The sequence below is a fragment of the Bubalus kerabau genome, chromosome 6, assembly GCF_029407905.1.
Source record: "Bubalus kerabau isolate K-KA32 ecotype Philippines breed swamp buffalo chromosome 6, PCC_UOA_SB_1v2, whole genome shotgun sequence".
Classification (NCBI taxonomy): Eukaryota; Metazoa; Chordata; class Mammalia; order Artiodactyla; family Bovidae; genus Bubalus; species Bubalus kerabau.
This window is the reverse complement of record NC_073629.1, coordinates 80368787-80392768: the sequence shown is the minus strand read 5'-3', so window position 1 is coordinate 80392768 and position 23982 is coordinate 80368787. Positions and strand designations below refer to the sequence as shown.

The following is a 23982-nucleotide window of genomic DNA, read 5'->3' as shown; positions in this document are numbered from 1 at the left end:
AAATTGTGGAAAATTCTGAAAGAGATGGGAATACCAGACCACCTGACCTGCCTCTTGAGAAACCTGTATGCAGGTCAGGAAGCAACAGTTAGAACTGGACATGGAACAACAGACTGGTTCCAAATAGGAAAAGGAGTTCATCAAGGCTGTATATTGTCACCCTGTTTATTTAACTTATATGCAGAGTATATCATGAGAAACGTTGGACTGGAAGAAACACAAGCTGGAATCAAGATTGGCGGGAGAAATATCAATAACCTCAGATATGCAGATGACACCACCCTTATGGCAGAAAGTGAAGAAGAACTAAAGAGCCTCTTGATGAAAGTGAAAGAGGAGAGTGAAAAAGTTGGCTTAAAGCTCAACATTCAGAAAACGAAGATCATGGCATCCGGTCCCACCACTTCATGGGAAATAGATGGGGAAACAGTGGAAACAGTGTCAGACTTTATTTTTCTGGGCTCCAAAATCACTACAGATGGTGACTGCAGCCATGAAGTTAAAAGACGCTTACTCCTTGGAAGGAAAGTTATGACCAACCTAGATAGCATATTCAAAAGCAGAGACATTACTTTGCCAACAAAGGTTCGTCTAGTCAAGGCTATGGTTTTTCCTGTGGTCATGTATGGATGTGAGAGGTGGACTGTGAAGAAGGGTGAGTGCTGAAGAATTGATGCTTTTGAACTATAGTGTTGGAGAAGACTCTTGAGAGTCCCTTGGACTGCAAGGAGATCCAACCAGTCCATTCTGAAGGAGATCAGCCCTGGGATTTCTTTGGAAGGAATGATGCTAAAGCTGAAACTCCAGTACTTTGGCCACCTCATGCAAAGAGTTGACTCATTGGAAAAAACTCTGATGCTGGGAGGGATTGGGGGCAGGAGGAGAAGGGGACAACAGAGGATGAGATAGGTGGATGGCATCACTGACTCGATGGACGTGAGTCTGAGTGAACTCCGGGAGTTGGTGTTGGACAGTGAGGCCTGGCGTGCTGCGATTTATGGGGGTCACAAAGAGTCGGACATGACTGAGTGACTGATCTGATCTGATCTGATCTTGACTCAAAACAAAGCATAGCTGATAGCCCTGTGTTCATAGTGTTAGAATTCCTATTCAGGACTGCAGAGGAGGTGTTGAATGTCAATTTTTTGCCTCTTCTTAGCCAGTATCCACCTTGAGGAAATAAAAGTCATGCTGTTGACAGTGAAGTCCTGGAGACCAGTGAGATGCATCATCTAAACCAGATGTTCTGAATCTAAGTTAAACAGGCATGAATCCATTGTATATTTTGATTCATGCGTGGACTTCAGAGTTTAACCATGTATTTTCACTCCTATTTTTTCTTTATTATGATAGAAGACATATAACATAAACATACCATTTTAGACATTTGTAAGGGTACAATTCAGCAGCATTAAATACACTCATAATAGTGTATAATCATCACCATTATCTATACCCAACCTTTTTCATCATCCCCCAAATATACACTGTACTCATTCCCTCTTGAGTGAGTGTATGTGTGTGTGTACTGGTTCCATTTCTGCACAGAAGTTTTGTAGCTATGTCCTAGAGTTTCAGGAACCACTGCTTTACACATTTCTTGGTGTTATTGTTGGCAATAAATGGAAAAGTGGATGAATGGCCAGCAAATCTAGGCTGCCCTAAAGTTCTTACATCCCGATAATATGAATGTAAGTGCCACTTTGAGCCTCCTTCTCCCTCTGTGCAACCAGGAAGGAGCAAGCTGAAGGAGCCCAGTTAGAAACATAGAAAAGATAAACCCAACTAGTTCTTTTAGAATCTTATTTTATTTCCACTATTTCTAAACTGTATGAGCTTATAGAATTTCTTCCTCTTTGCAAATAATTTAATTTTAGGAAAATATATGATCAAGTTGGGTTTCTTAAAGGGTTTGTGATTTTTTTTTGAAGGTCACCTTTTTTTCCTTTTTCCTTCCAGAACTCACTAAAGAGGTCACCATAGCTCCTAGTTGTTTCTCTGCTGGTTTTCTGGATGGTGAGGGGAGTTGGCCATAGAGGAATGACTTTATAGATTATATTCATCTCTCCTCTGTCACTGTGCATCAATGTAAGGGCAGGAAATAATGGGGCAGAAAAATACCCCTGGCCTGGGAGCCAGAGAACCTGAAAGTCCCACATTCTAGTTTCGCAGCCTTCAGTGACTTGACTGTCTTATTAACCTTGGTAAAAAAAACTAGCCCCCATGTGGTGCCATAACTGCCTCAGAAATGTATGAAATTGTAGTTAATAATCATCAGACAGTGTACAAATTTTTATTATTTTTTACTGAGGTGAAATTCATATGATGTGCACAAAAATTATCCTAGATTCACATCTCAACTCTTCCTCATCTTGGGTAAGTTACTTCATGTCATCTAAAACTCATCCTCCTGTAGTAAGTGGAGATGACAATAAGGATTTCTATCTCACAAATACTTAGAATATTTTTCTGTGGGTGTACTATAAGGAATACATTTGACACCAGTGTCTGGCTTAGAGTAAGCCTTCAGTAAGGGGAAGCTATAATCACCATTTGGAGAAGGCAATGGCAACCCACTCTAGTACTCTTGCCTGGAAAATCCCATGGATGGAGGAGCCTGGTAGGCTGCAGTCCCAATTGCCTGAAGTACCTCTGTCCTCCAGAAATGGAAACAGATTCTTAAAACACTGGATATGACTCTTCAGTCTGATTCTCTATAGCATCTTTTGCTCTTATGCTCAGCAAATGGGATGCTTCTGTCATCTCCTCTCTTGCCTGGGGAGACAGAAAGATGAAAACCGAATAGCATTCAGCCCTGTGCTGCTTTGGCCTCCTTTCCCTCCGGGTGGTATCATGGCAGCCTGTAATCCATATGGCGTTTTCTGCTGTCTGCTACTCCGGGAGGGGTTCAGAGAGACTGGAGGCAGCATGATGAAGTGTCACCTGCCCAAGGATTGTGCTTATCGCACAAAGCTGTGAACCTCACAGAGCTACAAAAACCTCTTGCAGTGATTGATTTTGTTTAAAAATTTTTTTGTATTTTTTTTACACCTTAATGTTTTTCCCCTTTAGACAGAGCACATGCTTTTAAAAAATTCTAATTGTATGTTTGTCTAATGGTGTGTAATTATATATCAAGTAAATATGTAATTATGGAGTACTTTAAATTAATATTATTTACTTGATTGATTTAATGATTCTGAACAATTGGTGTATTGTGCTAAGAACAATTTAGCCAGCTTTTAGCTGAGACTCATTATAGATACTGACATTTAGTATTTGTAGAGGTGACATATAATTTATAAAAGGTTTAAAAATGCTGCCTGAATACTACTTGAGAAAATAAATTTTCTACACTTTTACATAGTCATAATCTAAAAATACAACAAAATTGATTCACCGTTGCTTCTTCAAGATCTTTTACACATAGACAAAGATAAATCATATTATAAGAAGAGATTACCACATAGGGTTCCTTCCTTGGTTCTTTCATTCGTTCATTCACTCAGCAAATACCTACTGAGTGCCTGCCATTGGACTAGCGTGTGGACTCTGTACTTGGGTTACAAAAACAAAAAATGGTCTCTCTTCTCCTGGACCTTAGTGTCTAAATGGGGAGATAGATGTAAACACTTAATTTGAATACAGCTTGTCAGTTAGCTGGCACTTACTGTGTTTATGTCACGCTCCTTAATTCTTACAGCTGCCTTGTAATGCCCATTTTTACTTCACACACAAGAGACTTGAGTCTTGGAGAGGTTGCTGCTGCTGCTGCTGCTGCTAAGTCGCTTCAGTCGTGTCCGACTCTGTGCGACCCCATAGATGGCAGCCCACCAGGCTCCCCCGTCCCTGGGATTCTCCAGGCAAGAACACTGGAGTGGGTTGCCATTTCCTTCTCCAATGCATGAAAGTGAAAAGTGAAAGTGAAGTCGCTGAGTCGTGTCCAACTCTTAGCGACCCCATGGACTGCAGCCTACCAGGCTCCTCCATCCGTGGGGTTTTCCAGGCAAGAGTACTGGAGTGGGGTGCCATTGCCTTCTCCACTTGGAGAGGTTAGCACCTTGCCAAAGGTTAATTAGGTAGTAAGTGGTAAAGCTAAGGTGAAAACCCAACCTGTGGGCTTCACCATGTTGCTCTGATGATCAGGATGACTAAGCATTTCTGCCTGTGAGTGTTAAGAGAAACTGTCAGAGACAGGAGAACACTTGAACTTGGGCTTTGTATTGTGAATAGAAATTTACCAAGGGAAGGAAAAACATCGCAGACAGGAAGCAGCTTGTATAAATGTACATTTTGCAATTCCTCTGATGGCAGATCTTTTCTTCCCAATTATTCTATTTTTAATCATTATTTCCATACCTTGAGAACACATCAATGGGGATCTCTTTGAGGATAAAGAATGGGCCAGAAACAGCCCTAAATCATATTAGGTGAAAGGGGCAAGCTTTATGGAGTTTAAATTGACAGAGGCTCAGCACTGGCTACCCTGAGTTGTTTGGTAGCTTTATTAGGTATTTTGTCTATTTTGTTTAATAAAGATAAATTGTACCTGTCATTCCCAAAGGTTTAGGATAATTAACAACCTGGAAAGTCCCCTGATGCCACCTATGATCATTTTACAGGAAAAAAAGTTACAAACTAACCAAAAAGAATGGGGTTTTTGGCATCCACAGAGAGAGAAACTCTGTGTTTGCTTTCGGGTGTCAACTCTAGACAGCACAGATAATTTCCCACCCATATTTTGACTAGTTACTATATGGTTACTAGAAAAGCATGAACCAAACAGATTATTCCTACCTCTCTTTCCCTACTGTTATATGTAAAGAATTGGGACATTTGGGTTTTCTTAGACCAGTATTGTTAGTGTTGCAGAGCACTTTTTGATGACACTGTCTGTAAAAGCCTGTTCCTTTGACCAGAATTCCTGTCTCAATAATGGCACCTCGCATCCTTTTATCCAGCCATTCAGGCGGGAAATCTGGCAGTCATTTTTGTGTCCTCTCACTGCACATCCCCGTCTACACTCATGCACTGCCACCCTCTGGTTGATCACTAGGTCTTGTATACAGGCATTCCACTTCCTGTCTATTTTTTGAATTCCTCAAGTCTTTGTGTGTCCCACTACCACTCATCTAGCCTAAGCCACCATCGTTTCTTACTTAGATTCCACTTACAGCCATCTGACTGTTCTCTCTGACTTTGTCTTTTGTCATCTATATCCTTTCTTCATACTGAAATCTAATAAGAGTTACTTTCCTTCTTAGATATTTCTCTCAGTTCTTAACAAGGCCTTGTATGATCTGACCCTTCAGTCTAAACTTTTGCCCTAAAGGGTTTTATTCATTTTTTTCAAACATAGTTGGCTCTATCTGACCTTAAGGATTTGCACTACAGTTACCTGATTAAAAATAATAATAGTGATAGCCAGTATTTGTTGATCATTTTGTGTGTGTCAAATATTGAGCTAAGCCTTTGAAATACAGTCTCATGTGGTAGCCACAATCCTATAAGTTAGGTAGGTGATTATCATTCACAATATTTTATGGAGAAAGGCTTAGCGAGGTCATTAAAGAAAAGTGAAGGTGTTAGTCATTGAGTTATGTCCGACTCTCCTCAGTCTATGGAGTTCTCCACAGGCAACAATACTGGAGTGGGTTGCCATGCCCTCCTCCAGGGGATCTTCCTGACCCAGGGATCGAACCCAGGTCTCCTGCATTACAGGCAGATCCTTTACCATCTGAGGCACCAGGAAAGACCAGAGAGGTCATTGAGAAGAAAAGTGAAAGTGAAAGTAGCTCGATCATGTCTGACTCTTTGCCACCCCATGAACTGGAGCCCTCCAGGCTTCTCTGTTTTCATGAGTTTGCCTATATCTAAGCTTTTCCCTACCGAGACTCGTGCCTAGAATTTTGAGGCAAATAACAGTCTCAGCCAGTATACTGCTGCAGCAAAGTGACTTACATTCAGAAGACCTTGGTTGCAATCCTGGTGCTAACCAGTGGTGTGACTTTAGATAAGATGGCCTCTGAGAGTCAGTCTTCTCATTTGCAAAGCGGGAATCATATTAGTACCCATCTTACATGATTTTTCAGATCAGAACCAAGCAGAATTCTACAAATGTAGTCAGTGTTCTATTATGTGCTAAATGATTGTATGTGTTAAATGAATGAAAATGCCAGATATCACCCCCTTGGAGTTGTGGGTTCCTTCATTAAAAGAGAAAGAAATAAGACCCCTGAAAAAGCCTATCTTTGGCTTACTCAGCAGCACTTTTTCATGTTTTCACTTTTATCAGCTTGGATACAATTAAGGGTAGTGCAGGATTTATAATGTAACCCTATAATTAAGCATCTAGTAGGCAGATCAAAACATTTTATACTAAACAGAAGTTAAATTCAGTGTAACCCCACAGAATTTTTAAAAATCCAAATAGGTAGTTTAAATCATCCAGTTTAATTTAAAATGTATTTCAAACTGTGTTTTCATACCATTTACTGAAACAGAATTTTTAAAGTAAAAAAAATTACAAGATTAAACTCTTCTGTGTTTGGACCCTGTTCCCAACTCTTTCTGCTGTGTTGAAAGAGGATGTAGTGTCACTTCCAGAAGTCGTTTGGTGTGATACCTGCTCATGGAGAGGGAGTTGCTTGGGAATTCATTCCTTTCTGCTGTGTTCCTTTAGGTCTCAGAATGCAGTTGGCCCATCAGGCAGGCCCCCAGCCTGCACAACCTCTTTGCTGTGTGTCGGAATATGTATAACTGGCTACTACAGAATCCCAAAAACGTCTGTGTTGTCCACTGCTTGGTGAGTAACCTTTTCATGTTGCTGATATGGCTGTCGTGTGTGCTGGTTTGGTTTGGTCAAATACAAATGGCCTTATATAGACTAGTGAGCAGGTAATGCTTATATTGAATAAACATTTATTAAGAACCTCCTTAGGAATTACATGATGTAAGGGTTATAAATGAGGGGAACACATTAATCTTGCCTTAAAACTCGAATGCTAGTGGGAGAGGCAGATATGTATACAACCCCCATAACACAGAGCTTCTGAAATATGCTATTACTAATATAAAAGAGGTAGAAACAAGAGCTATGGTTGCCCAGGCAAAAATGCCAGAGTTTTGGGTGAATAGAATTGACATAAGCATATTGGAATATTTTATTCTCTTACCTTTATGTTTGAATAAAAACAAAATTAAAAGACATTTATGCCCTTGTATGCAGTCACATAGATTGACGATATTTTATAGCAGTTCTAGTGAGACTGATGATTTTTCTGACCACTGACCTCCAAGAGTCCCTTTACTCAACCTTCCCTCTGGAGGGCTTTTGCATATTGCTTTAAACTCAACTTTAGGTAAAGTCTTCTTTTTCACAATATGGGCATTCGATTATATATCTAAATATCTTTGGTGGCATTTAATGTACCGCATCATCATGACCTGGTGACCTGCCTGTTTTCTCACTAGACTATAAGCATCTTGTGGGCAAGAACTGTGCCTTTTTTACCTTTGTATCCCAGGTACGAAAGATATGAATAAGTGATGGACTACATGAAGAAAGGAGCACAAAAATGAAATCTGAGCATAAGTATTAGAACTATTCATTATGTTGATAAACTTTAGGGTATATATTTTGCTATAATCTTAGTTGATGACTTTTCCCCTCTTTCTTAAGAGTCAGTTGGCTAAAAAAGGGATGAAAGCTGAGAACATTTTTTCTTCTTTCCATTTCACATCCTCAAAGTCTTGGTAATAAAGGAAAAACACTTGGTGTTCATAGCAGTTTAATGTGAAAGGCTGAAGGGTCTTCCTTTTAGAGGCAGAACAGATTGTTTAAAAGACAGATTATTTTAGAAACTAAGCAGCCTTTAGGCACTTTGGTGATTTTTCTCTTCACTTAGAAACTTTCTAAAAGTTCAACAAGCCTAGGTCTGGTGGCTTTGTAAGAGGAGATGGCTCGAGAGAGACCAGAGGCTCCCAGTTCTGATGATACAATCATGACAAATAAAAACCCAATGAAAGAAGAAAAAAAAAGAGGCAGACAAAGAGTTAAGACCCTATAGTCTGCTCTCCAGGCTTTCATGTGTTGGACATGTATGAGTTGGAAGTCTGCACTAAGTCTTCGGAAATGGAATTGAAGCTGGAGGTGGGAGCACTTATTTTTATTCTATATACTCCTTTTTTTACTATTATTAAAAATAAACACGTGGACTTCCTTGGTGACACAGTGGATAAGAATCTGCCTGCCAATGCAGAGGACATGGGTTCCATCCCCAGCCCAGGAAGATCTCACATCCTGCAGAACTTAGTTGGTTCAGCTAAGCCCGTGAACCAAAACTACTAAGCCTGCGCCCCACAAGGGAAGACACTGCAATGAGAAGCCCTCTTGCCACAACTAGAGGAAGCCTGAGCAAAGCAGTGAAGACCCAGCACAGTCAAAAATAAATAAATAAATAAAATTTAAAAGCATATATTCGTCTTTTAATTAAAAAAAAAATGAATAAAACTTTTAAAAGACCTGGATAGCAGATAAAGGGAGCGAACACATATCTAAAAGCCATGAACCTGTTAAAAGAGTGTCAGGAAGACTAAATTCTAAAATTCTAGAATTAAGATTGAGAAGTATGTCTTTTAAAAAAACTGTCCTTGGAGTAAGGACAGCTACAAATGCTTGAGGCACACAGTAAAACGGTTAATCCTTTATTCTGTTCCTTCCTCAGGGGAACAGATGTCAAGCTAGAAAGGGAGGGACAATGATAATTAAGACAAAGCTGAGAGGTAGTGAGATAGTAAAATCCCATCACAGTACTTAACAATAATCCTCTCTCTAGACTTAAATTATGTGACAGAATGCTTAAAGCACTTGGAGAAGAAAATACGGGTTCCTTATATGTTATCAGGAAACAGGAAAAAGAGTGCCAGGCAGGCAAGGAAAGGAGGTTTTTTCCTCAAAAGACAGAGGAGTTGATCTTGAAAAGTTACAGACTGGTGAGCCTGATGGTGATTCAAGGTGAAATTCTAATACAATTTTTGCATAGATAATTTTAAACTCTTAAAATAAAGAAGTCCATGTTGATTCATTATAAACCTACATGTCAAAGCAACTGAACTTTTGGAATAAGACTAATAGATTAGTAGAGATATTTTCCTATTTCTTATATTCAAGATGGAAAAATTTGGGCTAAATTGTTATACATTTAGTTAAAAATTGGCTGAATATTTCTTCCAAAGAAGGGTGATTAATGGATCAGCATCTTCCCAGGAAAAGGTTGCATTTGGTTGTCCTTTTAATTAACAACTTTGAAAATGTGGAGATAAGCTTATCAGCTTTCTCAGGCCAGGAAGGTCACATAATGAATCTGGATCTTAGAAGTTTTTGCAGGTTAATATAAACCACTAATGTGAAATTAAATACAGGATAAATGTAAAGTCCTGAATTCTGGTTCTTAATGATTAAGTGTATTTATCTGTTATCACATCATCTGAAAAAGGGCTCACAGTTCTACTGGATGGAAAGATCAATAAGAGCTTATGGTATGATTTAGCTTGCATTTAGTTTAGTGTGGGGCTATGTTAATAAAAGCATAGTATTCTTACCACATGAAGGAAAATGGTATTTCCTCTCTAGTTTGGTCAGAACACATCTTATATCTTGCATTTCACATCTGGGCAGCACATTTAAGGCTGTTGTTTTTAAACTGGAGTCTGTTCAGAGGAAGTCCATCAAATGATGATCTCTCTTAAAATGAAACATCAAATGAGGAAGAATTGAAGAAATGGTGTGGTAGTCAAGATTCTCAGAACTGATGGGATGATATAGAGATACATATGCAAGAGGTGATTTATTATAGCAATTGGCTTAAGGGATTCTGGAAGCCTAGAAGTCCCACAGTCCACCTGCTGGAAGATGGTGGATCAAGAAAGGGAGTAGTAACATTTAGTCTATGTCCAAAGACCCGAAAACCGAGGAGGCCACTGGTGTTGGCTCAAAAACCAAGAGTTCTGATGTCCAAGAACAGAAGATGGAGGTCCCAGCTCAAGACGACAAAGAAAATTCTTCCTTCCTTTGCCTTTTTGTTCTGTTTGGGCCCTTGGTAGATTGAGTGATGCCAGCCCACCGCGGTGAGGGTATATACCTCTACTCAGTCTACTGATTCAATGCTGATCTCTTGCAGAAACGCACCCCGCTGAACCCCCGGACACACACAGAAATAATGTCTTACCAGTTCTCTGGGCATCTCTTAGCCCAATCAGTTGACACGTAAAATTAACAATCACAGATCAGGCGTGTTTTCAACCTGCAAAATAGAAAAGTTGATTGAGAGTATTTCAAATATGTGAAGGGTTGTCCTGGGAGAAAGGAGTAGGTTTCCTCTTTGTCCTGACAGAAGGAAGAACGAGGATCATTGAGTGGAATACTTTGCAACTTCAACATACTCAGTATAAGGAAGAACTTTGAGTTCTTCCTGAAACAGGATGATCCCTGTCACTTAAAAAGTATTCTAGAAGAAGCTGGCTTACCATCTGTCAGGAATGTTACTGTGTGCATTCCTTTACCGAACATGGTTGAATCATGTGAAACTTCTTTATTTTATATCAATCTGAGAACATACTTTGGATAAAATGTACACAAGGCATAGTCCAAAAAGCAGTATTTGCCTAACCTGAGAACTCTTTACCTTCACCCTAAACTGAGAGACCTTAACTGTTCTCATCCTTCTGGTCCAAAGTTATTTTGAAGACTAGATTATTTTTCAGTAAGTAAGTACAAATCAAATTTATATTGCTGGGTTTCTTAGGTTAGCAGAGTCAGTCATATCCTAAGAACAAGCCTTCCCTTGCTGCTTTGTGATTTAAATAATTGGAACAGATTTTTGTTTTCAAGTGAACAATTTTGAATGGATGAGTACCTCCAATTAGGTTTTCTCTCCTCCGCATCCCACACCCCCCCCCCCCAGACTTCCCACCCTGACATGTCTCTTTTAATCGCACTGCAGGTGCTGAGTTGCCTGACTGGCCCATATTTGTGACAAGTTTATACATTTTCTTTGATAGGATGGACGGGCAGCATCATCGATTCTGGTTGGTGCTATGTTCATTTTCTGTAATCTCTACTCTACTCCTGGCCCAGCCGTTCGATTGCTCTACGCAAAGCGACCAGGAATTGGACTTTCACCATCCCACAGGAGGTAAAGTCAGCTCCTGGCGCAGGCATGGTCTAACTAGTATCATGTCTGTAAAAAAGATAAAGATCTTTAAATAACTGACGTATCATCTTCTCTTTAGTCAGAGTGTCTTGTTTCTCTTATTTATATTGTATCTTCTTGCTTCCTTTTGGATTAAAAATTGCTTCTGGAGACATCCCTGGTGGTTCACTGGTTAAGACTCCCTGCCTCCAGTGCAGGAGGCATAGGTTCGATCCCGGGTAGGGGAATAAGATCCCACATGTCATGCAGTATGGCCAAAAGACTAAAAAAATTGCTTCTGATGATAAATTCTGACTTTTCCCCCAAAGCCAGCCTTCAGCTGATAACAAATATAATCTGCTAGATCAAATATTGAGTAAAGTGTAAAGCTCCCATAAACTTTTTTTATTTAATAAATATCTCACTATAAGATATTTGGAGGGAAGTGCAGCAGTGTCATTAGATAAAAGCTTTCCTAAATCATTGGCAACATTTCTTTTTGCCAGTTAATGTTTAAGGGACTAACACAGTAAATTTTTACTGTAGGTTAATAACGTATGACAATAAACTTTATAGCAAATCGATTGCTTATTTCTTCTGGTGTTGTCGGCACCAACAGAATGTCAGTCTTGTGTTTTAGGTACCTGGGCTACATGTGTGACCTCCTAGCAGACAAACCCTACCGCCCTCACTTCAAGCCTCTCACAATTAAGTCGATCACTGTCAGTCCAGTTCCTTTTTTCAACAAACAGAGAAATGGATGTCGCCCCTACTGTGATGTACTGATTGGAGAAACCAAAATATATACAACCTGTGCAGATTTTGAACGAATGAAGTAAGTCATGATGCCTTTCTTCATTTCTCCTTGTGAACTGCTCCATTCCTGTGTAAGTTGGATCCTATTCTTCCTTTGAGGACTATATCATTGTGAAGTGGCTGGTAATTTAAAAAAACGTTCAACATAGGTGGTAATCATAGAAAAGCACAGTGAAATCAAGGGATGCTGTAGCCCCTTCAAGTGGTGATACAAGCTAAGGGACTCACATGAGTTATAATGAGGGTTAAGAAAGTGGTGTGGGCAGAAGGCCTGGACATTTAAGAAGGAGATGACCTTGATAAGAATTGGTGAGGCTAATGGAGGAATTGGAAATGAATGAGGTTTCTATGTGAGCAACTAGGTGGATGGTGATGTAACTAAAATGTTTCAGAAACTATTATAAAGAGCGGGTGCCAGTGGAAGGTGGTAGGGGATGTGGAGAAAAGAGACTGTATGATAACAGAAAATGAAGTTAATTTGGAATAGATTGAATTTCAAGATTGCTATTCAAGACCTTCACAGAGTATTTCACTGCTGTTTCTATATTGATCTCCATTGAAGTTTTTGTTCTCTCTCTCTGTTCTTACCATAAATTTACAATTAGGGAAAGGTAAATATGTTAAGACTACCCATATTTGAAGAGAGTGATTTCTGCTAATGGGCAATTGATTGATCTAGAAATCAGGATGGGATGGAGAGGGAGGACCTGGCAGAAGACCAGTGGCATCTCGTGGCAGAACCAATTTGCATCCAGTTGGCATAGACTGTGCTCCTAACTGTGCTTAAGTTAGGAAATAGTTCCTGGGTTCAGGCCTGCACAAACAGATGCTTTGACCAGAGTCACAGAGGACTATACCTGTAAATCTATGTTATTGTGCCAAATTAGACTCTCTTTCAGTATTTTTTGTCTCTGTTTAAAGGGAATACCGTGTCCAAGATGGAAAAATCTTCATTCCTTTGAGCATCACTGTGCAAGGAGATGTGGTTGTTTCCATGTATCACTTGAGGTCAACAATTGGAAGCCGGCTACAGGCTAAGGTATGGTTTCAGAAAGAATCATGACTTAAGCTCAGCTGACCCTTTAACAGGAGCATTTCAGTATTTTTTTCTGTATCACATTGGGCTTGAATAACTTCTGGTTTTAGAGTTAGAAAAAACATTTAAAGATTACTTACGGAAATGACATATATGTCCATCAATAGATGAATGGATGAAGAAGATGTTGTATGTGCGTATATACATACATACAATGGAGTATCATTCAGATAAAAACCATCAAATAATGCCATTTGCAGCAACATGGATGGAATTAGAGATTATCATACTAAATAAAGTAAGTCAGAAAGAGAAAGACAAATGCCATGTGCTGTCACTTATTTGGGCTTCCCAGGTGGCACCAGTGGTAAAGAACCCGCCTGCCAATGCAGGAGACATAGGAGACTCGGGTTCAATCCCTGGGTCAGGAAGATCCCCTGGAGGAGGGCATGGCAACCCACTCCAGTATTCTTGCCTGGAGAATCCCGTGGACAGAGAGGAGCCTGGAGGGCTACAGTTGATAGAGTCGCAAAGAGTCAGACATGACTGAAGCGACTTAGCATGCACACACACATCACTCATATATGGAATCTAAAATATGATACAAATGAGCTTATCCACCAAACACAGACAGACTCATGGAGAGAACAGACTTGTGGCTGTCAAGGGAGAGAGGGAGATGGATTGGGAGTTTGCGCTTAACAGATGCAAACTATTGTATATAAAATAGATAAACAATAGTGTCCTACTGAATACCACAGGGAACTATATTCAATACCCTGTGATAAACCGTAATGGGAAAGAATATAAAAAAGAATGTGTGTATATATATATATATATAAATATACATATACATATATATATATAAAAATATACATATACATATATATATATATATAACTGAATCACTTTGCTGTGCAGCAGAAATTAACACAACATTCTAAATCACCTATACTTCAATTAAAAAAAGAAAACAAAAAAAATACTTATGCCCATTGCCCTCTTTCTACCAGGGAGAAAACTAAGACTTGGAAGTTGTGACTAGCCCAGGTAGTGTTGCCAGGAGACGGCAGCCCTGAAGCTGAAGAGCAAATCTTGCTCTGTAGCAACCTGTCTTTCTTTACAGTGCCCTGCTTGGATCACTGTGAGAGGAGATATCTCTGTTAAGAACATGGGATTAAGTAATTACATTTTTTCAGTTTTTCAATTGGAATAAATTTGATATAACATAAAATTCACCCTTTTGAAGTATGCAGTGCTCTTATTTTTAGTACTGTCAAAGAGTTGTACAGCACTGCAGTCTGATTCCCAAACGTTTTCATCACCCACAAAGGAAACTCTATGTATATTAGTAGCCACTAATTAGCAGCAGTCCATTCCTCCTCTTCCATCCCCTAGGCAACCAGGAATCCGCTTTCTATTTCTATGGACTTGCCTATTTTAGACATTTCATATAAATGGAACCATACAATGTATGCTCTTTTGTGGCTGGCTTCTTTCACTTAGCCTAATGTTTTCAAGGTTCATCCTTGGTGTATCAGTACTTTACATAGCCAGACAATGTTCCGTTTTATGATGATATAGCTTTTATTCATCCCTTCATCATTTGGTGAACATTTGAGTTATTGCCACTGTTGGGATATCACAAATGACGCTACCAGTAGTTGCATTAAAAAAAATTATGTATGGAAGTGCAGTTGACTTAAAATGTTATATTATTTCAAGTGTCCAGCATAGTGATTTGTTATTTTTATAGAGTATACACCATACAGAGTTGTTATAAAATATTGACTATGCTCCCTCATGTGCCATATACTACATTCTTGTGACTTTATTTTGTAACTGGCAACTTGTATCTCTTAGTCTCCTTCACCTATTTCACCTTTCTCCCCTGTGGCAACCACTGGTTTGTTCCATGTGTGTGTGAGTCTGTTTCTGTTTTATTGTTCATTTTTTTTTGTTTTTTATAATCCACATATAAGTGAAAGCATACAGTATTTATCTTTCTCTGTCTGACTTATCTCACTAAGCATAATACCCTTCAGGTCCGTGCATGGTGCTACAAATGGCAAGATTTTATTATTTTTGTATGGCTGAGTAATCATATATGTTGTATATATATGCTACATAAATATATATATATGTGTATGTGTGTATATATATACACATATATATGTATATGACTAACATATATCACATTATTATTATTATATATGATTAACATATATCACATTATTCATTCATCTGTCAATGGGCACTCAGATTGCTTCCATATCTATTGTGAATAATACTGCTGTGAACTCAATATTAAGAAAACAAACAATCCAATTTAAAAATGGGCACAAGACCTAAAGAGACATTTTTGTTTTCCCCCAAAGAAACATACAGATGGCCAACAGACTCATGAAAAGATGCTTAACATCACTAATCATCAGGGAAATGCAAATCAAAACCACGCTGAGATATCACCTCACACCCATCAGAATAGAATGGCTATTGTCAAAAAGACAAGAAATATCAAGTGTTATTGTGGCAGTGATGTGGAGGAAAGGGAACCCTAATACACAGTTGGTGGGGGTGTAAGTCGCTGCAGCAATATGAAAAGCAATACAGCGTTTCCCTCCCCCTCGAGTGAAGAGTAGAGCTACCATGTTGTTGTTGCTCAGTCACTAAGTTGTGTCTGACTCTTTGTGACACCATGGACTGCAGCACGTCAGGCTTCCTTGTCCTTCACTATCTCCTGGAGTTTGCTCAAATTCATGTTCATTGAGTCAGTGATACTATCCAACTGATCCTGTAATTTCACACCTGGGTATCTGTCTGAAGAGAATGAAAACACTAATTTGAAAATATATATGCACCCTAATGTTCAGAGCAAATGTTCGTATTTTAGTTCATCAAGTATTTGCCAAGTACATGTTCTATGGCAGTCATTGCCTAGGGGTTTAGGATTGACAAAAGTAAGACTGCCTTTTAGGAGTTCAGGGGAAATTAACACATGTGTGAGTATCCACTACCATTATAGAGGTGGGATGAGATGGCATAAAGGTAGCAGTTTATTCTATCCAGTGGTGGCTCAGAAAGGCTACAGAAGATGTGAAGGTGGATCTTGAAGGATTAGTTCATCAGGTTGGAACAGGGGCATCCAGGACAGAAGGAAAGTTCATCAGGTTGGAACAGGGGCATCCTGGACAGAAGGAATGAGATGAGTCAAAGTATGGCAAGGTACAAGAACATAGGGTCTCAGGGATAAGGGAATGGCTTGCCACAAAAGAGTTTATGGAGAGGAGAGGTTGGAAGTGAAGCTGGGCTAGATCCAAATGAGGTTGTTTAATATTCATAGTAAACTTTACAGTAACTAGTAAACTAAAAATTCAAAGTGCAGATATAGAAGCAGTTGATGATGTATGACTCCCCCAAATATAATCATTTGATCTGGTTCCCTTTTCACTGATTGATTGTAATGTGCTGCTTTTGTATTTTTTAGGTGACCAACACTCAAATATTTCAGCTTCAGTTTCATACTGGATTCATTCCACTGGACACAACAGTTTTAAAGTTCACCAAGTGAGTGCTACTTGGACCAACCTGCCTTTTCAATCCAAGGAGCTGTGAAATGCTGGCAGTTAGTGCCAGCAATTAGTGCCCATGTGACAGCTTCCCCCTCACCCAAATCCTGTGCCTGTGGCTTAGCAACATACTGGAGGCTGGTTGCATTTTACAACTCTCAGTTGGATATAATTTGTTATAAACACAAATGGATCAGACTTCAAATAAAAAGATCTGAAATACCTTGTAGGGGAACAGAAGTGAGAAGAGAAGGAACAGAGTTTCAATATGGTCATCCTTTGCATCTGTGTATTTCTTTGTGTTTTGCAACAGGGAAGGAAATGGATCAACAAAGATCCATCTGAATGGATGCCTGGCTGTAGCACTGAAGCAGGATCCCCCGGGACCTCTGCATCAGATATTAGTTGCTGTATTATAGTGCAGTCTAGAGGACCCATGGGAGTGGCTGAAAGTGGGGTGATACGTGGGAGTTGCTAGAGCCAGGTTAGGAGTAGACATGCAGGAGCTCAGGATGGTGGCTGTGAGCCTTTTTCATTATTTTAACAACTGATTTGGACATGCCAGTGTACACTGTCAGGATATATCTGCCCTGCTATCTAGAATGCTTTCACAAGCAGTAGTATCTAAATTCTATAAGTAGGCATTCTTCTCCTCTTTTATCTTGATGAGGAAACCGAGGCTCAGAACAGTAAAGTCTCTTATGTGGTAATGGTTGATTTTTCCTTAGAAATGAGTCTCAGAGTGAACCTCAGAATCCATCTACAATGGTTTCTGCATTGAACATCATACTGGTTCCATGGTTTTTCACTGACCTTATTCTTCTAAATTCCTATTTAGGCCTGAGTTGGATGCATGTGATGTACCAGAAAAATATCCTCAGCTATTTCAGGTAACTCTGGATGTAGAACTACAGCCTCACGACAAAGTGATGGAGCTAACCCCACCGTGGGAACATTACTGCACAAAAGATGTCAACCCCAGCATCCTCTTCTCTTCTCACCAGGAGCAGCAAGATACTCTGGTCTTAGGAGGTATGAGTCATCCAGTGGTTTAGTTTTCAGAATGAAGCCTCTGTGTTATTTATCTCATTGATTTATTTCCTGTGTTTCCTTGATGTCTTTTGTCTTGCAGGACAGGCTCCAATAGATATCCCTCCAGATAATCCCAGACATTTTGGGCAAGGTGGCTTCTTTTCCACTCTCTGCTGGCAAGGTATTTATTTCCAAGCATTTCTTTAAGTTACATGGTTAGGTGGTTAAATCACATGGTTCTTCTATAAAAATGATTAGTCCTTGAAACAGTCTAAAGTAAAAACAACACTTAGAAGTCATCTATCTAACATGTTATTTCACATTCTTCCTGCTCATTCCTTTTCCATATGAGGCAACTTTCCTACTCTGAACTCCATGGATGCTATTAGACTGATGCAAAAGACCATTTTAAGCTGAATTCTACCTTTTCTATTATGCAGTGTCTTGGCTCACAGCACTGGGTTTATGAATAATCATGGTATTTTCTAGGATCTCCATTTACTGCTGACACACACAAAAAATTAGCAAAGAACTCTATCTCACGGCCTTAACTAAATTCTCCAAAAATAAAAAATCTGGCAACACCCACCTCCACCCTGCCCAGGGCTTTACCACTAGCAGGGCAGAGCTGAGCTTCCCTGGTGCAGGGAAGGCAAACACTACCTACATATCTCTGCTGCTGCTGCTGCTAAGTCGATTCAGTCATGTCTGACTCTGCGCGACCCCATAGACGGCAGCCCACCAGGCTCTGCTGTCCCTGTGATTCTTATATCTCTGCTACTTGCTTTAAAAACCTTGACAGAGGTTGGACTTGATTGCAATATCCTTTTTTGCAGAACCTGGAGATATGTGTAGAATCTTTCCCAACGTGAAACTCTGGACAGCTCCCAGTAGATTAGCATTGGTATTCTGATTGATACCCCTTTGCTTGGGAGAAGGCAATGGCACCCCACTCCAGTACTCTTGCCTGGAAAATCCCATGGACGGAGGAGCCTGGTGCACTGCAGTCCATGGGGTCGCTAGGAGTTGGACACGACTGAGCGACTTCACTTTCACTTTTCACTTTCATGCATTGGAGAAGGAAATGGAAACCCACTCCAGTGTTCTTGCCTGGAGAATCCCAGGGACGGGGGAGCCTGGTGGGCCGCCGTCTATGGGGTCGCACAGAGTTGGGCACAACTGACGCGACTTAGCAGCAGCACCCCTTTGCTTTAGAGTTTGCTGAGGTTAACTGCAAGACTGAATGCGGAATTCCATGGTAAGGACTTTCTTAAGAAAGGGGTAGGAAACTGCCTCTGGTGATAGTGTACTTAAAATCCTCTTGGTTGACTTTCCTTTCCGTGTCAATATAACACACTATTCCCATTGCCTACAGAGTTTTCCATGTGTGATGAAAAAGTTGTTTATAGAATTCCTTTGAATTGAAAGGTTTACTTTCAGAATTTTCTTTTTTTTTTTTAATTTTTATTGGAAAATAGTTGATTTACAATGTTGTGGTGTTTTCAGGTGTACTATAAAGTGAATCTGTTGTACATATATCCACCCTTTTTAGATTCTTTCAGAATTTTCTACTGAGAATTGGGATCAAAAAAATTAAAAAAATGGGAAAACCCAATGAAATCTATATAGCAGGTAGATTTCCCAGTCCCCTCTTGGTTTCTCCTTCATCTTGCTTCTTCACATAAGAGCTTTTAATAAAACTTTACTTTTACTTTCCTCTGCTATTTTAGTAAGTACTTGAGAAATCTTCTTATCAGGCTATAAAATAGGTTTAGCACAAATGCACAGTCTTTGAACTGAACAGAGCCAGATGGATTTAGGAATGCAGAATTTTCTGCACGTTAGAAAGTCAATATGATACATAAACTGCGTATTACTTAGCACCCCTGAGGGTATCTACACAGCAGCATGTCATTAAATATGTTAAAATGTCTGCAGTGAGGGGCTGGAAGAAGTTGCTGCTGTAGGTGTCCCGGCTTTAGGCAGACCAGATCACACATTGAGCTTTTGCAATGGACCAGGCATTGTAATAGGGGCTAGAGAAACAAGGATATCCCCAGTCCTCAAGGATCTTCCCTTCTGGTTTGTGAGGAAATGGCTGTATTGTGAAATTTGGGCAGGTGAAACATCAGAAAGTAGAAAAGTCAAATACTGAGGTCCTGGTACTCTCTGTTGGCCTCACTGCCCCTCATAAAGTTTGCAACATTGTAGATCAAGCCCTGAGCATTTGGAGTGGGAGCACTGACTCCAAGACCTAGAGTACCAGAGAACTAACCCTAGGGAGTGTCAAATAGTGAGAATTCACACAAAGGAAACTACTTGAATACAAGGCCTGGCATCACCCAACCACCAGTAGTACCCTGTGCAGGATGCCTCACCTAAACAACAAAAAGACAAAAATACAAACCCAATAATCAGCAGACAGAATTACCACCTCACTCAGCTTTGCCCATCAGAGGAAAAACAAACAAACAAAAACTCAGCACAATTCTCACCCTATACGAAGCTTACACAGACCACTGGACCAACCTTAGGAGGGCAGAAACAAAAAGGAAGAAAGAATTCAACCTTCTTCAAGGAAAGAATTCAACTTTCCTTCAAGCCTGGGAAAAGGAGACCTCAAACACAATAAGTTAAAAAAGTAATGAGAAGGGAGAGAAATATTATGCAAAGGAAGGAACAAACTAGAAATACAGAAGTCCAAATAAATGAAGAGGAAATAAGCAAACTACATGAAAAAGAATGCAGAATAATGATAGTAAAAATGATCAAAAACTTGAAAACAGAATGGAGAAAATGCAGGAATCAATTAACAAAGACCTAGGAGAATTAAAGAATAAACATCCAGAGACAAACAACACAATTACTGAAATTAAAAAACTCTAGAAGGAATCAATAGCAGAATATCTGAAACAGAAGAACGAATCAGTGAGCTGGAAGATAAAATGGTGGAAATAACTTCTGAAGAGCAGAATAAGGTAAAAATTTTGAAGAGATTATAGTTGAAAATTTCCCCAACATGGAAAAGGAAATAGTCAATCAAGTCTAAGAGGCACAATGAGTCCCATACAGGATAAACCCAAGAAGAAACATGCCAAGACATATACTAATCAAACTAGCAAGACTAAACACAAAGAATATTAAAAGCAGCAAGGAAGAAGCAACAAGTAACATACAGGGGAAACCCCATACACTTAACAGTTGATCTTTCAGCAGAAACTCTGCAGGCCAGAAGGGAATAGCAGGATATATTTAAAGTACTGAAAGGGAAAAATCTACAATCAAGATTACTATACCCGGCAAGGATCTCATTCAAAATTGATGGAGAAATAAAAAGCTTTTCAGACAAGTCAAAGTTAAGAGAATTCAGTACCACCAAACCAGCTTTACAACAAATGTTAAAGGGACTTACATAGTCAAGAAATACAAGAGAAGAAAAAGGATCTACAAATCAACCCCAAACAATCAAGAAAATGGCAATAGGAACATGATAATTACTTTAAATGTAAATGGATTAAATGCTCCAACAAAAAGACACAGACTGGCTGAATGGATACAAAAACAAGACCCCTATATATGCTGTCTACAAGAAACCTACTTCAGACCTAAAGACATGTACAGACTGAAAGTGAGAGGAAAGAAAAATATATTCCATGCAAATGGGAAGCAAAAGAAAGCTGGAGTAGCAATCCTCCTATCCAAAAAAATAGACCTTAATATAAAGAATATTACAAGAAATAAGGAAGGACATTCTGTAATGATCAAGGGATCAATACAAGAGGAAGACACAATGATTGTAAATATCTATGCACCCAACATAGGAGCACCTCAATACATAAGACAAATAGTAACAGACATAAAGGAGAAATTGACAGTAACAATAATAGTAGGAGACTTTAACACTCCACTCACACCCATGAACAGATTATCAAAACAGAAAATTAATAAGGAACACAAGTCTTAAATGACACATTAGATGAGATGGATCTCATTGATATCTTCAGGACATTTGCATCCAAATGCAGAAGAATACACCTTCTTCTCAAGTGCACATGGAACATTCTCCAGGATAGACCACATCTTGGGTCCCAAATCAAACCTCAATTAATTTAAAAAAATTGAAATCATAGCAAGCATCTTCTCCAATCACAGAGCTATGAGACTAGATATCAATTATAAGAAAAAAAGCTGTAAGAAACACAAACACATGGAAATTAAACAACACATTTCTAAATAACCAACAGGTTACTGAAGAAATCAAAAAAGAAATAAAAATTTCACGATACAAATGACAATGAAAACACAACAACTCAAAACCTGTGGGATGCAGCAAAACCAGTTCTAAGAGGGAGGTTTATAGCAATACAATCCTACCTCAAGAAATAAGAAGCACATCGAATAGACAACCTAACTTTACACCTAAAACAGCTGGAAAAGGAAGAACAAAACCCCAAAAAATTTAGTAGAAGGAAAGAAATCATAAAGATCTGAGCAGAAATAAATGAAAAAGAAATGAAAGAAACAATAGTAAAGATTAATAAAACCAAAAGCTAGTTCTTTGAGAAGATAAACAAAATTAGCAAACCTTTAGCCAGATTCATCAAAAAAAAAAAAGGAGAAGAATCAAATCAACAAAATTAGAAATAAAAAAGGAGAGGTTACAACAGACAATGCAGAAATACAAAGGATTAGAAGAGACAATTATTAACAACTATATGGCAATAAAATGGATAACCTGGAAGAAATGGACAGATTATTAGAAAAGTTCAATCTTCCAAGACTGAACCAGGAAGAAATAGAAATTATGAACAACACAATTATAAGCACAGAAATTGAAGCTGTGATCAAATATCTCCCAAAAAACAAGAGCCCAGGACCAGATGGCTTCACAGGAAGATTCTATCAAATATTTAGAGAATAGCTAATGCCTATCCTTCTAAAACTCTTACAAAAAATTGCAGAGGAAAGAACATTTCCAAACTCATTCTACAAGGCTGCCATCACCCTGATACCAAAACCAGACAAAGACAACACAAAAGATGAAAACTACAGGCCAATATCACTGAAGAACATAGATGCAAAAATCCTCAACAAAATTTTAGCAAACAGAATTCAGTAACATATCACAAAGCTCATACACTGTGATCAAGTTGAGTTATTCCAAGAATGCAAGGACTCTATACCATATTAACAAATTGAAAGATAAAAATCATGTGATAATCTCAATAAATGCAGAAAAAGCCTTTGACAAAATTCAGCACCCATTTATGGTTTAAACTCTTCAAAAAATGGGCATAGAAGGAACCTACCTCAACATAGTAAAGGGCATATATGATGAACCTACAGCAAACATTATTCTCAATGTTGGGAAACTGAAAGCATTCCCCCTAAGATCAGAAACAAGACAAGGGTGTCCACTTTCACCACTATTATTCAAGTCCTAGCTACCACAATCAGAGAAGAAAAAGAAATAAAAGGAATCCAGATCAGAAAAGAAGTGAAGTCTCACTGTTTGCAGATGACATGATACTGTACATAGAAACCCTTAAAGATAGTATCAGAAAATTACTAGAGCTAATCAGTGAATTTAGCAAAGTTGCAGGATACAAAATCAATACACAGAAATCACTTGTATTTCTATATACTAACAATGAAAAATCAGAAAGAGTAAATTAAGGAATCAATCCCATTCACCATTACAACAAAAAGAATTAAATATCTAGGATTAAACTTACCTAAGGAGACAAAAGAGCTATACACAGAAAATTATAAGACACTAATGAAAGAAATCAAAGATGATATAAACAGATGGAGAGATATTCCATGTTCCTGGGTAGGAAGAATCAATATTGTGAAAATGACTATACATCCAAATGCAAACTACAGATTCAATGTAATCCCTATCAAATTACCAATGGTATTTTTCACAGAACTGGAACAAAAAATTTCACCATTCACATGGAAACACGAAAGACCCCAAATAGCCAAAGTAGTCTTGAGAAAGAAGAATGGAGCTGGAGGAATCAACCTTCTTGACTTCAGATTATACTACAAACTTACAGTCATCAAGACAGTATGGTACTGGCACAAAAACAGAAATATAAACCAATGGAACAAGATAGAAAGCCCAGAAATAAACCCATGCACTTATGGGTACCTTATTTTTGACAAAGGAGGTAGGAATATACAATGGGACAAAGACAGCCTTTTCAATAAATGGTGCTGGGGAAACTGGACAGCTACATGTAAAAGAATGAAATTAGAACACTTCCTAACACCATACACAAAGATAAAAAAGATTAAAGACCTAAATGTAAGACCAGAAACTATAAAACTC

The 23982-nt window shown here is 38.8% G+C and overlaps 1 protein-coding gene across 8 annotated transcripts in view; it reads left to right on the top strand.

The window, feature by feature from the left end:
* DNAJC6 (DnaJ heat shock protein family (Hsp40) member C6) overlaps positions 1-23982 on the top strand; it is a 175558-nt gene that overhangs the window by 122823 nt on the left and 28753 nt on the right. For all 8 annotated transcript variants that reach the window (XM_055585565.1, XM_055585568.1, XM_055585572.1 and 5 more), the window contains 7 exons: positions 6683-6805; positions 11062-11195; positions 11833-12027; positions 12930-13047; positions 16532-16611; positions 17452-17645; positions 17746-17826. In XM_055585565.1, coding sequence (XP_055441540.1) covers positions 6683-6805; positions 11062-11195; positions 11833-12027; positions 12930-13047; positions 16532-16611; positions 17452-17645; positions 17746-17826 — 925 coding nt within the window. The remainder of the gene's footprint in view (positions 1-6682; positions 6806-11061; positions 11196-11832; positions 12028-12929; positions 13048-16531; positions 16612-17451; positions 17646-17745; positions 17827-23982) is intronic.